The sequence below is a fragment of the Cephus cinctus genome, unplaced genomic scaffold (assembly GCF_000341935.2).
Source record: "Cephus cinctus unplaced genomic scaffold, Ccin1 Ccin1_scaffold0864, whole genome shotgun sequence".
NCBI classification, from domain to species: Eukaryota; Metazoa; Arthropoda; class Insecta; order Hymenoptera; family Cephidae; genus Cephus; species Cephus cinctus.
This window is the reverse complement of record NW_014333448.1, coordinates 66794-82619: the sequence shown is the minus strand read 5'-3', so window position 1 is coordinate 82619 and position 15826 is coordinate 66794. Positions and strand designations below refer to the sequence as shown.

General features: G+C 36.6%; 1 protein-coding gene across 5 annotated transcripts in view; it reads left to right on the top strand.

Moving 5' to 3' along the window:
* The window catches only part of LOC107271022 (glutamate receptor ionotropic, NMDA 2B), a 95984-nt gene that overhangs the window by 17881 nt on the left and 62277 nt on the right, over positions 1 to 15826 (top strand). For all 5 annotated transcript variants that reach the window (XM_025088268.1, XM_025088267.1, XM_025088266.1 and 2 more), the window contains exon 4: positions 33 to 447. In XM_025088268.1, the coding sequence (XP_024944036.1) occupies positions 33 to 447 (415 nt within the window). The remainder of the gene's footprint in view (positions 1 to 32; positions 448 to 15826) is intronic.

Sequence of the window (15826 nt, the reverse complement as noted above, 5' to 3'; positions counted from 1 at the left end):
TCCTTGTGGTTTTCTTGTTTCGGTTAAAATAGAGAGCCTCGCAAAGCAGCCTGCAGCTGCAACTGGCGCCATCGCTTGAACATCAAACAGCGGCTATGCTGAGCATCCTCGAAAGATACAAATGGCATCAATTCAGCGTGGTTACGTCACAGATCGCAGGCCACGATGACTTCATTCAGGCGGTCCGTGAACGAATTTCCGACATGCAAGATACTTTCAAGTTTACAATACTGAACGCGGTATTAGTGACTAAACCGCATGATTTACTCGAGTTGGTGAATAGTGAATCCCGGGTAATGCTACTCTACTCAACGAGGGAAGAAGCCACTCACATTCTGACGGCTGCCCGAGATCTCAAGATTACTGGCGAAAATTACGTGTGGGTTGTTACTCAAAGTGTCATCGAGAATCTACAAACACCAAATCAATTTCCAGTTGGGATGCTCGGTGAGTATTAGATTTGCTCTGAAAGATTTCCCTTCCGCCTGTGCTTGACACGATGGCTAAATCGATTTGCGGCCTAGTTGTCTGATGAGGTTAGCTTCGGCAGATGCGTAATTTTCCAATAAGTATTCTTTGCGTGATAGAGATATCCAACAATTTCCGGTTTCAATAAGACTTCTTTTATTATTTTTTTTTTATCAAATGGATGTTTCCAAGTAGAAATCCACCCGTAACTCGTCACTTCGAATTTCTTCGTAAAGTATTTAACATCATTTTAATTATATTTTCAATATTTTCTATAACGTTTTCGGTACTCTTTTATGTTACTGCTGCTTCCCGTATTTAATTATGGTTTAATGGTGATTTAATAATTAATAAAACTTTAGGTGATTCCTTATCGAGTACTACTTGATGGGTCCGTGCCAGGAATTCCAAAGTACTTACTTTGGACGTGCTCATAGTATTCTAATGCTGTATGTTTGTTATTAAGCTTTTACCGTGTTTATTTTTGACGAGTTATTGTTAATATGCTTTCTATAGACAATTGGTACTGGTTTTGTACCAAATTTATATCAAGAAATGCACGGAGCCGCCAAGTAGTACTCGATAAGGAATCACCTTAAGTTTTATTAATTATTAAATCACCATTAAATCGTAATTAAATACGGGAAGCAGTAGTAACATAAAAAAGTAGCGAAAACGTTATAGGAAATATTGAAAATATAATTAAAATGATGGGCCAGTGCTAGATCATATAATAGGAAAACATGTAGTGACTTATGTACTTGGCCTCAATAATATGATATCAATACTTTTTGTTAGAGGAATTCACAGCAATCCTGTACTTGGCGTAGTTTTTTACACGTAAGTGTTTTTTCGTGGATTCTTAAAGACGTCAGCCCTGAGCACTTACCTACCTCCCATTTTGTACACTCATAAGGAGCGTACGAAATTGCACTATCGAGAAACGTTACAGTATCTGTGACGTTTTTCTTTCAAATATTGTCGAAATATTATGCAGCATGGAACTGGCACTAACAATTCATCTAAGCATAATATTTCATCTGAATAGTAATATTTCTTAAAAGTACTGTTTAGTGTATGGATAATATGATTAATTTTAGACAATCTACTTTTAGGTTCATTTTCTTTGTTATTACTAAAATGAACGAATCGCAAAAATAATTCAAATCGATTTCTTGATATCACTGTACATAGGATCGTCTGGTTATACAAATTAATGTTAGGTAATCGCACTAGTCACATCCATATAATTAGTCCAAAAAACTGTTTCATTTCATTAGGATTTGGTTCAAACCATTTATCTAGACAAGGCGTTCGCTATTCTGCCACTATTTGCGTAGCATATATGTTCGATTGATTTGCGATAATTTAGAATATTTTACTGGTAACAAAAACAAAATAAAAACTATGCGGTTCTGTATAATTAAAAATCTCAGAGTGACGTGTATTGATTCCAGGTAATTTCGAAAATGTGATCTTGACTTGATTGCCCAAAAGATTACGTCAATTTATATCACAATCCTTTTCTTGTATATCATTTTCATTGTTATCGTCATCTTTAACTTCATTTTCACTATCTGACTCAATTTGAAGGCGACGTACTGAGGCTGTCCTTATCATGTCAGATAAGCTATTCGAGGAACTTTTCTCATTAAATGATAGCACTCCGCATCGTTTGGAGGGACTTGGTAAAAATGTATCGTCAAATGAATTACGTGACGCATAATTTTCATTTGAGGTCGTATTAATTTTAAGCACTAACTAAAAAATTAAATAAAATATATGAAATGCAAAAGTTTTTGTAGTGTGCTAAAGTATAATGGACGTTCTTACCTGATTGTCAACGGTTGCTTAACAACTTTAATGAAAAATCTGAGACAACTGATAACCGTAAAAAATAAGAAAATTGCCCGAAATAAAAAAAATGCATTTCAGCGCTACGAGGGTCACCGGTGATTCCCGGTAAAATAAATTTAATCAACATGATTATACACCTCAACTTATCAGTTGTAGATAATATTTCAATATAATATTTATCGTGTAATAAAAAATTCATGTTGGCGCCACAAGCAATCCATTCAAATTTCAGTAGAAACCAAATGATTGTAAAGTGAGCAGGACGTAAGGCACATTGTACAAGAACTGCGCGTGGTGCCCGCGTGCTCTGTAACAGGTCGCCTTCATTTGTTCATAATTTGGTCAATAGCCATCGGAGAAAACAAAAAGACGATACTTTAAGATTTCCCTCGGAAACAGAAGCAAAGTAGTTCGTACTAGTACAAATATCGAGTAGGCGCCAGACGTACCGTTGCGTCGCGAGACAAACGAAATTCCTGAGAAAATTAAGAGGACTCCGGCTAGTAGACAAGGAACGGAAAGATATGGTAGAGGGGCGGGGAACGCACAGATGGTAAAAAAAAAAAGATTGAGAAACTACGAGAAATTCGGTAACAATGATGATTGGCCCTTTATAATGGACTTATGAAACTCAGATTAACAAACAAAATAATAACGGGCGAGAAAACTAATATGAATAATGAATCACGCGAGACGAGATCATACACAGGACACGTGAACAATATACGCTAATATCAGAACTATTACATGCTATACAAGGTTCTCGCGAGACATGTGAAACAAAGACAAGTAAATTAATAAACGATATACAATACTTCTGTGACCTACAGGACTCGAGACTACGAGGCTACGAGGTGCCTTCGCGACATGCATATTCGTTATAATACGGAAACGCGAAGGATGTAACCACTCGTATGGCTCGCGTAACACGCTATACAGACGGAATCAAGTAGCGGATAAAAAATGTAGGTCTAGCGAGTTTCACAAATTAAAATCTCCGCACATAATACCTTATTTCATCCTTTTGTCGCGGAGATGCTTATCTTGAATGATACAATGTCGAAACAAGTACGATACGCTCTGCTTTTTCTAAACATACCGGCCAAAACGGCTGTCAACGCAAGGATGGTGCTCGAGGAGTTATTCTCCTTACCAGTCGAGGTTAACTACCTCACGGTAAGTCTAGTAGGGTCCACTGATCGAATCGTCTACGCAGAAGTCTTCTACCAATCAGGGTTTACGCGCGAAATATACGAAACATGGAAATGGACTAATTCGTTGGTTTTATTAATCATACAGAAACTATTTGAGTACTAGCCAGCGCGGGATGGTTTTTATTAGCGTAGATATTAAGCAGAGTCTCCATATGATCGTTAGACTACGATACTTAGAAGGATGGTCCGCGAAATCTACATTCCCTTAAAGTCTATGCATTATACATTTGCGTAAATCGACTTTTCGCGTGACTCGGATAGGGTAGTTCCCTGAGCTCCCTCTTTGGTATTGATGCCGTTAACTTGGCATCAGTACCGGGACTGATGTGGCGATAGTCTGTCCATGGCGATGTTCTCGTCGAGTCGATTCCCTACTTTATTCAGGGTCTACCGTGGCGGGGTGGAGGTGTGTGCTGGCGGTGACGTTCCACCACGCTTCCTGGCATAGTCGTAGGCAGCTCCCTCCTGGCGAGATTGGAGCAGGATTCTTCTCGATCTTCGGCATAATGATGGCTCAGCGTATATCACGAAATTATTGTGCAGACAGGAATTAGCTTAACCTCGTTAAATTTTACAATTGGGACCTGGGAGTTCTTGGACGGTACAGTTGGGTTTTATCTCCCGAGGGATGTTACTGCGTCCCGTGATCAAGAGCACGCGAGTACCAAATCGGGATTTTTATGGTGTCTAAAATTAATATCACGATAAATATATATGTATTTTAACGTATTTTCTTAAATCGACACCGATAGTTAAAGACCGAGAACTGACCCATGTCACCTTCGGACGTCCACCGGCCGCCCAAGCCTCCGCACGTCAGGCAGGCGGTACAAATTGGAATTTGGGGTAGAACAGCTCCATCTCCGCCAAAACGAGAACTCCGACGGAACTTATCAGAATAGACGGTAGCTTCATGGATTCCGTCGATTTTTAGGAACGCTTAAAATCGAGAAACGCAATCGTAGGCGCTGATCTTTGGGGTCGCGTAAAATCAGCAAATGCAATTGGATGCACGAAGGGAGTGGACGGTTACGGAAATGCACGGCCGCTCAAGTTGTTATGTGGATGTAAAGAGGAATAGAGTAAGCGTCGGGTAAATAGTGCCGGAAATAGAGGGCAAATAGTCGAGAACGTGAGAGAACGAATCGAGAATGTAAAATCGAAATCCCTTCACCAATATTAATAAATTGAGCACAATTTTAATCTATTAAAATATTCCTGAATTAGAAGTTTCATGAAAACATGTGAAATTAGGTGTCGAAAACGAGTTCACACATTTAATTTAAGGGGTCACATACCGTTCTCGGCACCAAAAAGTGGTCAATGTTTGTCGAGTGACTAAAGAAAAACTATTGGACCGATTGGTAAAATATTTTTTGTATTTGAAAGGTACTCGATGAGGAATCACCTAAAGTTTTATTAATTATTAAATGACCATTAAATCATAATCAACTACGGGAAGCAGTAGTCATGTAAAAGAGTTGGGAAAACGTTATAGGAAATTTTGAAAATACAATTAAAATGATGGGCCAGTGCTAGATCATATAATAGACAAACATGTAATGACTTATGTACTTGGCCTCAATAATTTGATATCAATACTTTTTATTAGAGGAATACACAGCACTCCTGTTCTTGGCGTAGTTTTTTACACGTTAGTGTTTTCCTGGGGGTATTAATTTAGTGTAAGAACGAGATCCAGGTGATATGTTCGGTAAAAATAAAGGTTGACAAGCGAACAAAATCTTGATAAAAGACAACGAACGGGTAATCACTGCTAAAGCTCTTATTGTGAGTCGAACGGCTAGCTGTGATTGCTATTTATCGACTTCCAGCAAAACGCTCCATACGTATGGTAAAACGTCTGTCGCCCGTGACATGACGCGAACAGAAATTTACAGGACATTTCTCGGAGTCGAAAATATTGAAATCGTGTAGACCTCAAAAATGTATTGAGGTTTTTCAGGTTTATAGGAAATTTTTTAAATAAGCAAAGACCGAGTAAAATAAATCTCATTTGAATCTTGAAAGTTCGTTACTGTCCTGCTTCGGAGCTTTGAGATTCTAATGAGAATCGAGATTAGGACTGATTTGACCCTCAAGAACATTAATTGCATTTCATATCTTAAATTCCAATTAGACCCTGGGATCCTTCTTCTATTTTTTAATATTTGTTTAGAAAAGACTGTAAAATTAAAGTGTAACATTTTTAAGACAATATATTACCGAAAACTGATAACAGGCATTCATTTTATTTCAATTTCTTGAAATAGTCATTTTTAGCTGAATACTTTTTTTATTTCAAATAATATAGCTAAACGGATCCTAAATGTCATAAAACTTATTTGTAGTTTAAAACAAGACAAAGTTTTTCTAGAACAATAGATCGAAAAATTGTTTTTCACTTGAATTATTATAAGTTTAAGCAAGCCGCAAGTTGAAACTTGTAATTTGCTTCCTCCGAATCGTAGGTAGTGTACGAAGTCTCTATATGAGGAAGCATTTTCATTTTCTTTTTATCTTTCGCTTCCTCATAGGTAAATCTTCATCTACTATTGACGATTCAGAGGAAGCAAATTGCAAGTTTCAACTTGCAGCTTGTTTAACGTGAGTCCCCATGCCTCTCACAACTTGGGGTGCTTCATACTGTAGAGAACGCATCTAAGGATAAATCTCTTGCATGATCTCTTCGGGCCTAATATTATATTTTTGAATCGGCTGAAATTCAAAAAGTTATATATATGACAACAAAAAGAATATATGTATAATCAGACCCGTTTTGCCGATCTCTGTCAAATTTGAGACATATCACGGCTAAATGATATTCTATACTTTTGAAAAATTGGAGCTCAATTGGTCAAAGTTGCCATGAATTATATTGATAAATTTATTTTGTCGAAAAATTCAAAATATCATGAAATCAAAATTTCTCGATGGATTTGGCCCAAATGCAATACCAGTCAATCTTGGATATAAATATCTTTGTCAAGAACTATTTGGATGATTATCACAAAATTTGCAATCGCTAGAATGATAACATCCTTTTTTTAGGAATTTAATAACGACATAAAATCCGAGCCACAGCTTGAATCATGATGAAAAATATAGTCAAATGAAGGGATTATAGAGCTGCACATGCCTGCAAAATTTCAAGGCTGTAGCTAAAACTGTTCTCGAGTTATACACGTTTGAATTTTAGGAGGCATTACGCACACACTCGTACATCCGGACATTTTCTCCAAACGTGTTTTCTCGACGTTTTGGCACATTCTGAACATGGTTACATGAAAATCTCGACAGGCAAATTTTCCACCATCACATAGCTTTCTCTATGAGAAAGCAAAAAACGTAAATAAACGTATATGCCGTTTAGAGAATCTCGAGGTTTAATTTTATTATAAAAATTCAAATAACATCGAGGCTCTATTGAATCCAACTGAACTGTGAAGATCTCTTGGAGGTAAATGAGAACTAAATTTGTGTTGGCAATTCTGAGGCACAGAGGAATAGAGGATTCCGAGGTTTAAATAAGTTCAATATTTTCGATTCGGGCCATTTACATTTCTTACGACATATTGTTATTAAAATAACATATAAGCATTTGTCAAACTTGAATTTAAGGAATTCAGAAATCTCATTACCATGCGAATAAAATGTCAACGAAAACCATAAATAACAGACTTTTCAAAGAGTTTCTTTTTCTCAAAGCAGAGTTTATCACATATTCTGCAAAGTTAATAATGATTTCGATACCATTCACAACAGAAAGAGTTATCCAACCTGAAAGTTTTTATGTGAATTCGAAAAATGCCAAAAATTTCGGATTGGATTATATTTTTAGTTTTTAATTGATTGTTAAAAAAGGGATATCAAAATAATTGCTAACATTGCAGAATGTACGCTGCATTCCGTTTTTGGAAAGAATTTCTGTTAAAAATCTGTTCCTTACAATGTTCGTTGATATCTTACTCGAATGGTACATGTGTGGTCTGCTCCTTAATACGTACTGCGCACAAAGGTTGAGGCTGTTTTTAAAATCTCCCTAGTTCATGTTTTTCTGATAAGATGCATGGACATGATATTTCATATGAAATTTCACTATTTGCTTTAGGTAGAATAAGATATACTTTTTCTTGAATCGATTACCAAATGAAACTTTTCTCATAGGTGATTTAAAAAAAATTATTGTTTGCACCTTATGGTATTCAATGGGGTTCATGTTTGCCTCACGACATGGTTAAATTACAAAAATCTTTTTCTTCGCTAATTGGTGTAATTTTTTATATATGCTCCTTTGTTTTCTACATTCATTTTTTAATTGCATATTATTAAATTTAACTAAAAAAATATAAACAGATGAAACGTTACAGTTGAATCAGTCAGTCTCACACACACTGAACAACTGGTGACTCCGTTCAAGTGGTTCCTGAATTTCACTTCAATCCTGCTAATATTGACACGACTTCTCGAGAGAGCTGTCATTCTAAAAATTACTCAAATACAGTCGTACATCAATTTCGCGAATGTTTTGACCTTCTTTCATTTGTCTCTAGCCTATTTTACATATGTGCTGCTGGTCTGAAGCACACGAACCATATTTTGTTTTCAATCGTTACAAGTAGGTTATCGCTGAACCTAGAACTTTTTTCAATTTTTTGAAAAAAAGTTGCTGATTATCCAGCAATCGTACCAGTATCGTAGTTTTCACTACTTTTTTTAACTTTCTCTGATCTGAAAAACAGTAATTTTTCAGATATCGAGATAATTCTAGTTTCAACCACAGCGACGAATATATTGAATACATATATGTTTTAAAGGGAAAATCGGATTAATAGTTTTTGAGTTTTTTTGTTTAATAATATACACTTATTTACAGGCACTACGCTGCGAAATTTGAATCTTCATAATTTCGTCAATTTTGCAAATTTTTCTATAATATTTGAAAGACATATTTTCGATGCCGTCAATTTTAAGAGAAAGCAAGCAAAGTAAATGGATTTTTTCAAACTTCTAGATTGAAATAATCTTTAATTATGTTTTCTATCCCGCTATTAAATTAACGCTAGATTTACGGAACCCGTCACTTTGACGGATTTCAAATTTCATGTTCAACCCTTAAATTCCACATTGGGGTGAATTGTAAACTTGCATCGGCTAGTATGGAATTTAAAGGCGCGTGACAGAGGTTAAAGTTACAGAAATTATAAGTATTATTTTTTAGCAATTTTGTTGACGCTGATAATCAACGTCCGTAAATCTAGTGTTAATAACTTTTAACACTTTCAGCGCGAAGCTCTTCCTGATTTAAACGCATGCCGGACATATTATATGCGCCTATAGAACTCAAAGGGTTAACATGGAATATTAGATGTAGCTGACAATTTATATTTACACTACGCCGAATCGTATTTATACGAAACTGTTATATTTACTTGAAATCCTGATCTGAACTTTGTTGTTACAAAATAAGTCTCACAGTCATTTTAGTTCAACGATAGTGTCAGATTTCAAGAGAAATTCGAGTATCCTGAGGAATATACGTAACTTCAAATGTTATTGAAACGAGATTGATTCGACGTCTTTTTCAATTATCTTCTTATGATACTACACCATTTATCTAACAAGAATTAGCCGAAAATAATTAGAAACATTGAAACACAAAGTTAATGGCAAGTTGCTAAAGAACTTCTGACGGTCTCTGGGGAAGTTTGGCATAATGTGTGTGATGCGTAGACCTGCACGACAATAGATAAAGTTAAACGATTTGACGTACTTAAGTAATTGAAATCCATGAGTCTTCCCGTTCGAATAGATCAAGTTAGTAGTAATCTCTTTAGGGATTGTTTTGATCACACGTAGTTCCGAAGATGGAGAAGATTTCACATTGCGCATTTCCTTGTCATTTAATATTACCGGCTAGTCATCTTTTTCGTCTTCGATAACCACTAGAGCAGGTACACTTATATGTATAAGTTCGACCGATCATTCAATTGTATTTTGCGGGAGTAAGTGCATGTAGTGTCTGACACACTCCGACTTAATTCTTTTTAAATAGAAAACAAAATCGTGCAACCATTCCCGGGTCTAAAACCATTTCGATTCGATTTACTTATGGATCATTTGTTTTTCAATAGCGTAAAACAAAAACTCTACTTTACTATTGAAGAAAAAAGATAATTGATTTATTTGGCGGGTCACATGCAGAGATCAAAAAGGGAATTGCTGAAACTATTCAGCTGTTACTTGAAACGCATACAGGGAACATGAAAAGTAAAATAGTCTTAAGGAGGGTGGAGCGCGACGTACTAATCAACCGAGCTGTTACAAAAAAATAATTTATTAGGTGCACAATAAATACGTATTTGGTGTTATTTTGTTACGTAAGCACTTTACACTCATGAAATACACGTCAATTATAGCTTTTTAATCGGATAGATGAATAATTAACAAAAAACGAAGCTTCTCTCTAAGGGCCGTCAACGTGAAAACAACGAATATATATCTTTATTATGTAATAAAATAAGGGTTGTATATGATTGAAATTATGTTGATTCGTAAGATTGTAATAGGAAATAATATTTATTGCATGGAAAAAGTATTAAGTTGATGCTATTGGAACATTTTGTTTACCTCGAAATAGCTCGGTAAATGTGTCAACGCCTGACGATTTTTGACGTTGCTATTCCTGCATCGTCGTTCAACTGATACCGGTGGTGTTACAAAGTAAACAGTAGAGTTGTGTCGTGAGATATATACAAATATGTCAACGTCTGAGCTTATACACATATATATATACATATGTGTATAGTCTAGCGACGTTACCACATTTATGAGACGCTAATTTCGGCAAATGCATTTCGTATCGTTTTATTGAAATTACAACAACTTTAACTTCCATTATTTCAGAGAGTAGACGGTAAACTCATGTTTGTTTTTTTAAATGAAAGATTCGTTTTTCTATAATCTGTATTATAGGTAGTTAAATAAAAAGCAGTCTTTACGGAATATTTACAAAAATTGGCGTTTTCCGTAACTTTGGTACGAGTATTACGCTAGCCCTGATCAATATTTTATGACTTTATTGAATATTTTCGAAGCTTTTTGGTAAAACCAGTTATGTATATGTTCTGTTTGATGTTTAAACTATCTTAGAGGAGAAAAATTCCTTCATTAGGGCAAAAATTGTTCATAATCATGAAAGTGTCAACTCTAGAATCAGTTACCAAAAGCTCAAAATTATTATTATTCAATAGCATATATCTCGAGAACCCAACGGTTAATAACTTTTTTCTGAATTTCTTAATGTGTATTTTGCCTTCATAAACATTATATTTGTTAGTCAGGTTGAAATATTTGAAATGCTCCATCGCTCAACCCTCCTTAAATAGACAAAATAAACAAATTCAGACGTATTCATATATTATTTTCATCTAAAGACGCGAAAAGTTGCTTATCTTATTTATACATATTTTATAGTGTACGCCATCAAAATTCGCACAGCGGTCAAGTTATTCTTGAAAATTATAAAAAACAAGAAACAATCAAGAGATTCGTTCGAGTCTCACGCCAAGTACAGGCATCCGACTGTACAGGGCACGGATCGTCGAAATTCTTTACCCGAGTCGATTCTTGTACCTGTATTTGGAATCAAATATCTTATGAACCGCTATATATGAGAAAAGTTATTGATAGATTCAATATAGGAATTCAGGATTCTGGATCGATTGACACCAAGATCAATACGATTAGTGTACAAGATCAGGATGTATTGAGTTGGCGAGCGAGATGATTTTATTTCAGTTCCGTCGTCGTCGTCCTCGCACGCCCATTTACTTTCCTACGTAACAGCTGGCACTGATTAAGATACGCGATTGAGTCTTGCGCCAAGTAAAGGCAACCGGCGGTACAGAAAAGATGATGAAGCAATTCATGTAACTGAATGTCATTAATGATGTCCTGTTTATGAAGGCCGTGCGGTGAGGTAAGAGAGGAGAGTGAGCGGTGACTGTTTACGTACCTCGGCCCGTGCGTGTAATGGAGAGAGCACTATGGTGGGAGCGAAACGTCAAACCTTTCGAGAGTAATAATCGCGTCATTTTGCCGACTAGTTCGCACTACTGCTGTTCGAAGAGGACGCAACGAGCGACGCTTTGGCGTTTCGCTCACACCATAGTATCCTCTCTGTTGCGCTCACGGTCTAGCATATGTAAATAATCCGGCACACTCTCTTCTCTTACCTTTACCGCGCGTCGTCTACAAACTGGACACCCTTAATAACGCTCATTATGCTTGTGTTTCGAATCGAAGTATAGAAAATATATTCATGTTGTCTTTAAACAAAATAGTACAGATCGAACACTTAAATATCCTTCATGGTTGAAAATGTTATAAGTAATGTTCAACACCCAATATAAATAAATTGAAAAAATTCTTTTATAAAATTAGATCACTTATCAAAATTATTTCCATGACGTTGAACATATTTTCACATTTGAACTACAAAGCGAGATATTTAGATGTTCAGTTTTTTTGTGGCACGCGTATATGTGATCGTGTGTGTGTGCTTCAACGTAGTTCCCCGTATTATGGGTGAGGGGGTTAAGATTCAGGGTGTATCGCTGTTCCTCGTCGCTCGTTGCGTCCTTTTCGCACAGCATTAGTGCGAACGAGTCGGCAAAATGACGCTAGCGTAGCTCTCGCAAAGTTTGGCCTTTCGTTGGCATTGTAGTGCTGCCTCCGTTGCACGCATGGGCCGAGATACGTAAACAGTCACCGTTCACTCTACTCTACTCTTCCCTCACCACACGGCGTTCACAAGCAGAACATCATTAATCAAGAGACTCGGTCCAGTCTCGCGCCAAGTACAGGCAACCGGCTGTACAGGGCGCAGCGCGCCGAGACTCTTTACTCGAGTCAACTCCTTATACCTGTGTTTGGAACGAAATATCTTATTAACCGTTATATATGAGGAAAAGTTATTGATACATTCACTATAGGAATTGAAGGTTCTGAAGCGATTGCCACCAAGTTCAATGTGATTAGTGTACGAAATCAGGGCGTATTGAGATGGAGAGCGAGATGATTTTATTTCAGTTCCGTCGTCGTCGTCGTCTTCGCACGTCCATCGCATTTTTTACACGACAGATGGCGCTGACTGCTGTGCCTTCTTTACCTATTTGTACTCTGTATGGTGTTAGTAATTTACGAATACGCAACACAATCAAATACACTTTACACGTGAAGCTACTGTTCATACCGAATTTCCAGTTAGTATAAGGGTGCTTTCAAAACAGTAAAGAATTATTAAGTTTTTAATAACATTCATGTGGAGCGCGCGTGTATGGATGTATGTATATGTGTGCTTCGGCATAGTTCCTCGTATTTTAGGTGACAGTTTTTAGAGATACAGGATGTCCAGGTGTTCCTCTCCGTAGTTTCCTGTATCTAGGTGGTCGACGTGGAAGTCCAGGGTGTCCAGATGTTCCCATCCGTAGTTTCTTGTATCTAGGTACTGGACGTGGAACTCCAGGGTGTCCAGGTATTCCGCTCCGTAGTTTCCTGTGTCCATGTGTTGGAGGTGGAAGTCCAGGGTGTCCAGGTATTCCACTTCGTAGTTTTCTGTATCTAAGTACTGAATAATATTGAAATAGCAAAGGAGATGATTTTAATTCAGTTCAGTCATCGTCGTAGTCTTTGTACCTCCAACTACTTTTTTAGATAACAGATGGCACTGGTTACAACACGTAGTTGAGACTTGTGTCAAAGCTTAAGAAATTCCTAAATGACTCAACTTCTTTCTAAATGAATTTCATTCTACATTTAAGAATATACTTTCCTTTCAAATTTATATATATTTTTGTGTTTCTAAGAAAAATCAATTTATAAATTACATTTATATGGCTTTTAACATTTTCGACAACACAATATATATATCTGATTAGTGACATTGCAATGTATTTATATTTTATATTTGTTTAACAATACAGATTTCAGTGTTTAAAACTTTTTTCATATATCCTATTGAACAACAAAAACTTGTGATATCCCCCAAAAAACACTTACGTGTAAAAAACTACGCCAAGTACAGGATTGCTGTGAATTCCTCTAACAAAAAGTATTGATATCATATTATTGAGGCCAAGTACATAAGTCACTACATGTTTTCCTATTATATGATCTAGCACTGGCCCATCATTTTAATTATATTTTCAATATTTCCTATAACGTTTTCGCTACTTTTTTATGTTACTACTGCTTCCCGTATTTAATTACGATTTAATGGTGATTTAATAATTAATAAAACTTAAGGTGATTCCTTATCGAGTACTACTTGGCGGCTCCGTGCATTTCTTGATATAAATTTGGTACAAAACCAGTACCAATTTTCTATAGAAAGCATATTAACAACAACTCGTCAAAAATAATCACGGTAAAAACTTAATAACAAACATACAGCATTAGAATACTATGAGCACGTATAAAGAGTAAGTACTTTGGAATTCCTGGCACAGACCCGCCAAGTAGTACTCGATAAGGAATCACATAAAGTTTTATTAATTATTAAATCACCATTAAACCATAATTAAATACGGGAAGCAGCAGTAACATAAAAGAGTAGCGAAAACGTTATAGGAAATATTGAAAATATAATTAAAATAATGGGCCAGTGCTAGATCATATAATAGGAAAAAATTTCGTGACTTATGTACTTGGCCTCAATATACAGCATTAGAATACTATGAGCACGTGCAAAGTAAGTACTTTGGAATTCCTGGCACGGACCCGCCAAGTAGTACTCGATAAGGAATCACCTAAAGTTTTATTAATTATTAAATCACCATTAAATCATAATTAAATACGGGAAGCAGCAGTAACATAAAAGAGTACCGAAAACGTTGTAGGAAATATTGAAAATATAATTAAAATGATGCGCCAGTGCTAGATCATATAATAGGAAAACATGCAGTGACTTATGTACTTGGCCTCAATAATATGATATCAATACTTTTTGTTAGAGGAATTCACAGCAATCCTGTACTTGGCGTAGTTTTTTACACGTCAGTGTTTTTTGGGGGATTATCTTTACTCCGCTTCTTTAACACGCATGGAACCCTGACAAAGTGACAGGCCCAAGCTACGTTAATTTATGTAAATAATGTTATAGTCTCACAAAGGCGATGATGCGAACGACGATTTATTGTTGCCGAAGCATGCCCTAAGTCTGTCAGCTAGAACCTCCCTGGAGAAATTAAATAGCTATCTCACTAATTACACGGACAGCTATAATTACTCAGAAGAAAAGTACGTCGGAACCTGTAATTCTACCCCAGGAAATCTTGTTATACGCTGCTTTTCAATATCCTCGCTTACCTCGTGAACCGCAAACACGGGTTGGTTCAAGTGGCTTAATATAATTTCCATAGTCAATTGGTGCAGTTTTCTGTACAATTTCCATTTTTTTTTTTTCAAAAGCATTTCTATTCGAGCGCTATCTACAACCTAAAAACCAAGGGTAATATTGCCAAAATCTAATTGTAAGACAGTCTTATCCTCCGAATAACTGCAACCGACTGCTAACTTCGTTGAAGTGATCTCTGAGAATCTCGCTTCGTTCGGCAGTAGCCCTGAGTTTCGCTGTAACGCAGAAAAAAACAGAATTTGGTCTTCCGAGTACGATTTTGAGACAACCAAATACAGCACTTTTGTACCTTGAAAACGGAGTTTTCATATCCAACGATGAACACAAGCTGCGAAGCTATGGAGCTATGAAACCTTAGCATCTCTTCTTCGACTCTCCCCTACACCATTAATCTGGGGACAATGCCGGCCATGGCTTCTATTCTGGGATCCATCAACGAATCCGAAACCTTTCATCTTCAATCTGGAGCGTTTCCTAGAGGACACGCCGTTCTTTTCTCCAAATATGGTAGACCAGCATGAGTTTGGACATTGGTTCCTTAACTCAGTTCGACCGCTATCAGGAGCTCGAGAAGTGTTTCGGTGTCCTATACATCTAAAGATCAAATATGCTATTCTACGAGAAAATTCTGATTCCAGGAACGGTTCGATAAAGGTCTCACGCTCACTGTTCGAAATATTTGGATCTCCTTAACCCAACAGCATCTACGTTGCATCACAGAGGGCCGCGAGCATTTTCAAATAAGTGAAAGTGAAAAAGTGTTATCGTCGTCTGGCCAGATAAACTATCATGCTACTTCGAAGACCGACAATTCAAGTTCCTTAAACTCAAGAGGGCCCTCGAGAAAACTCTCCAACAATGAAAACAC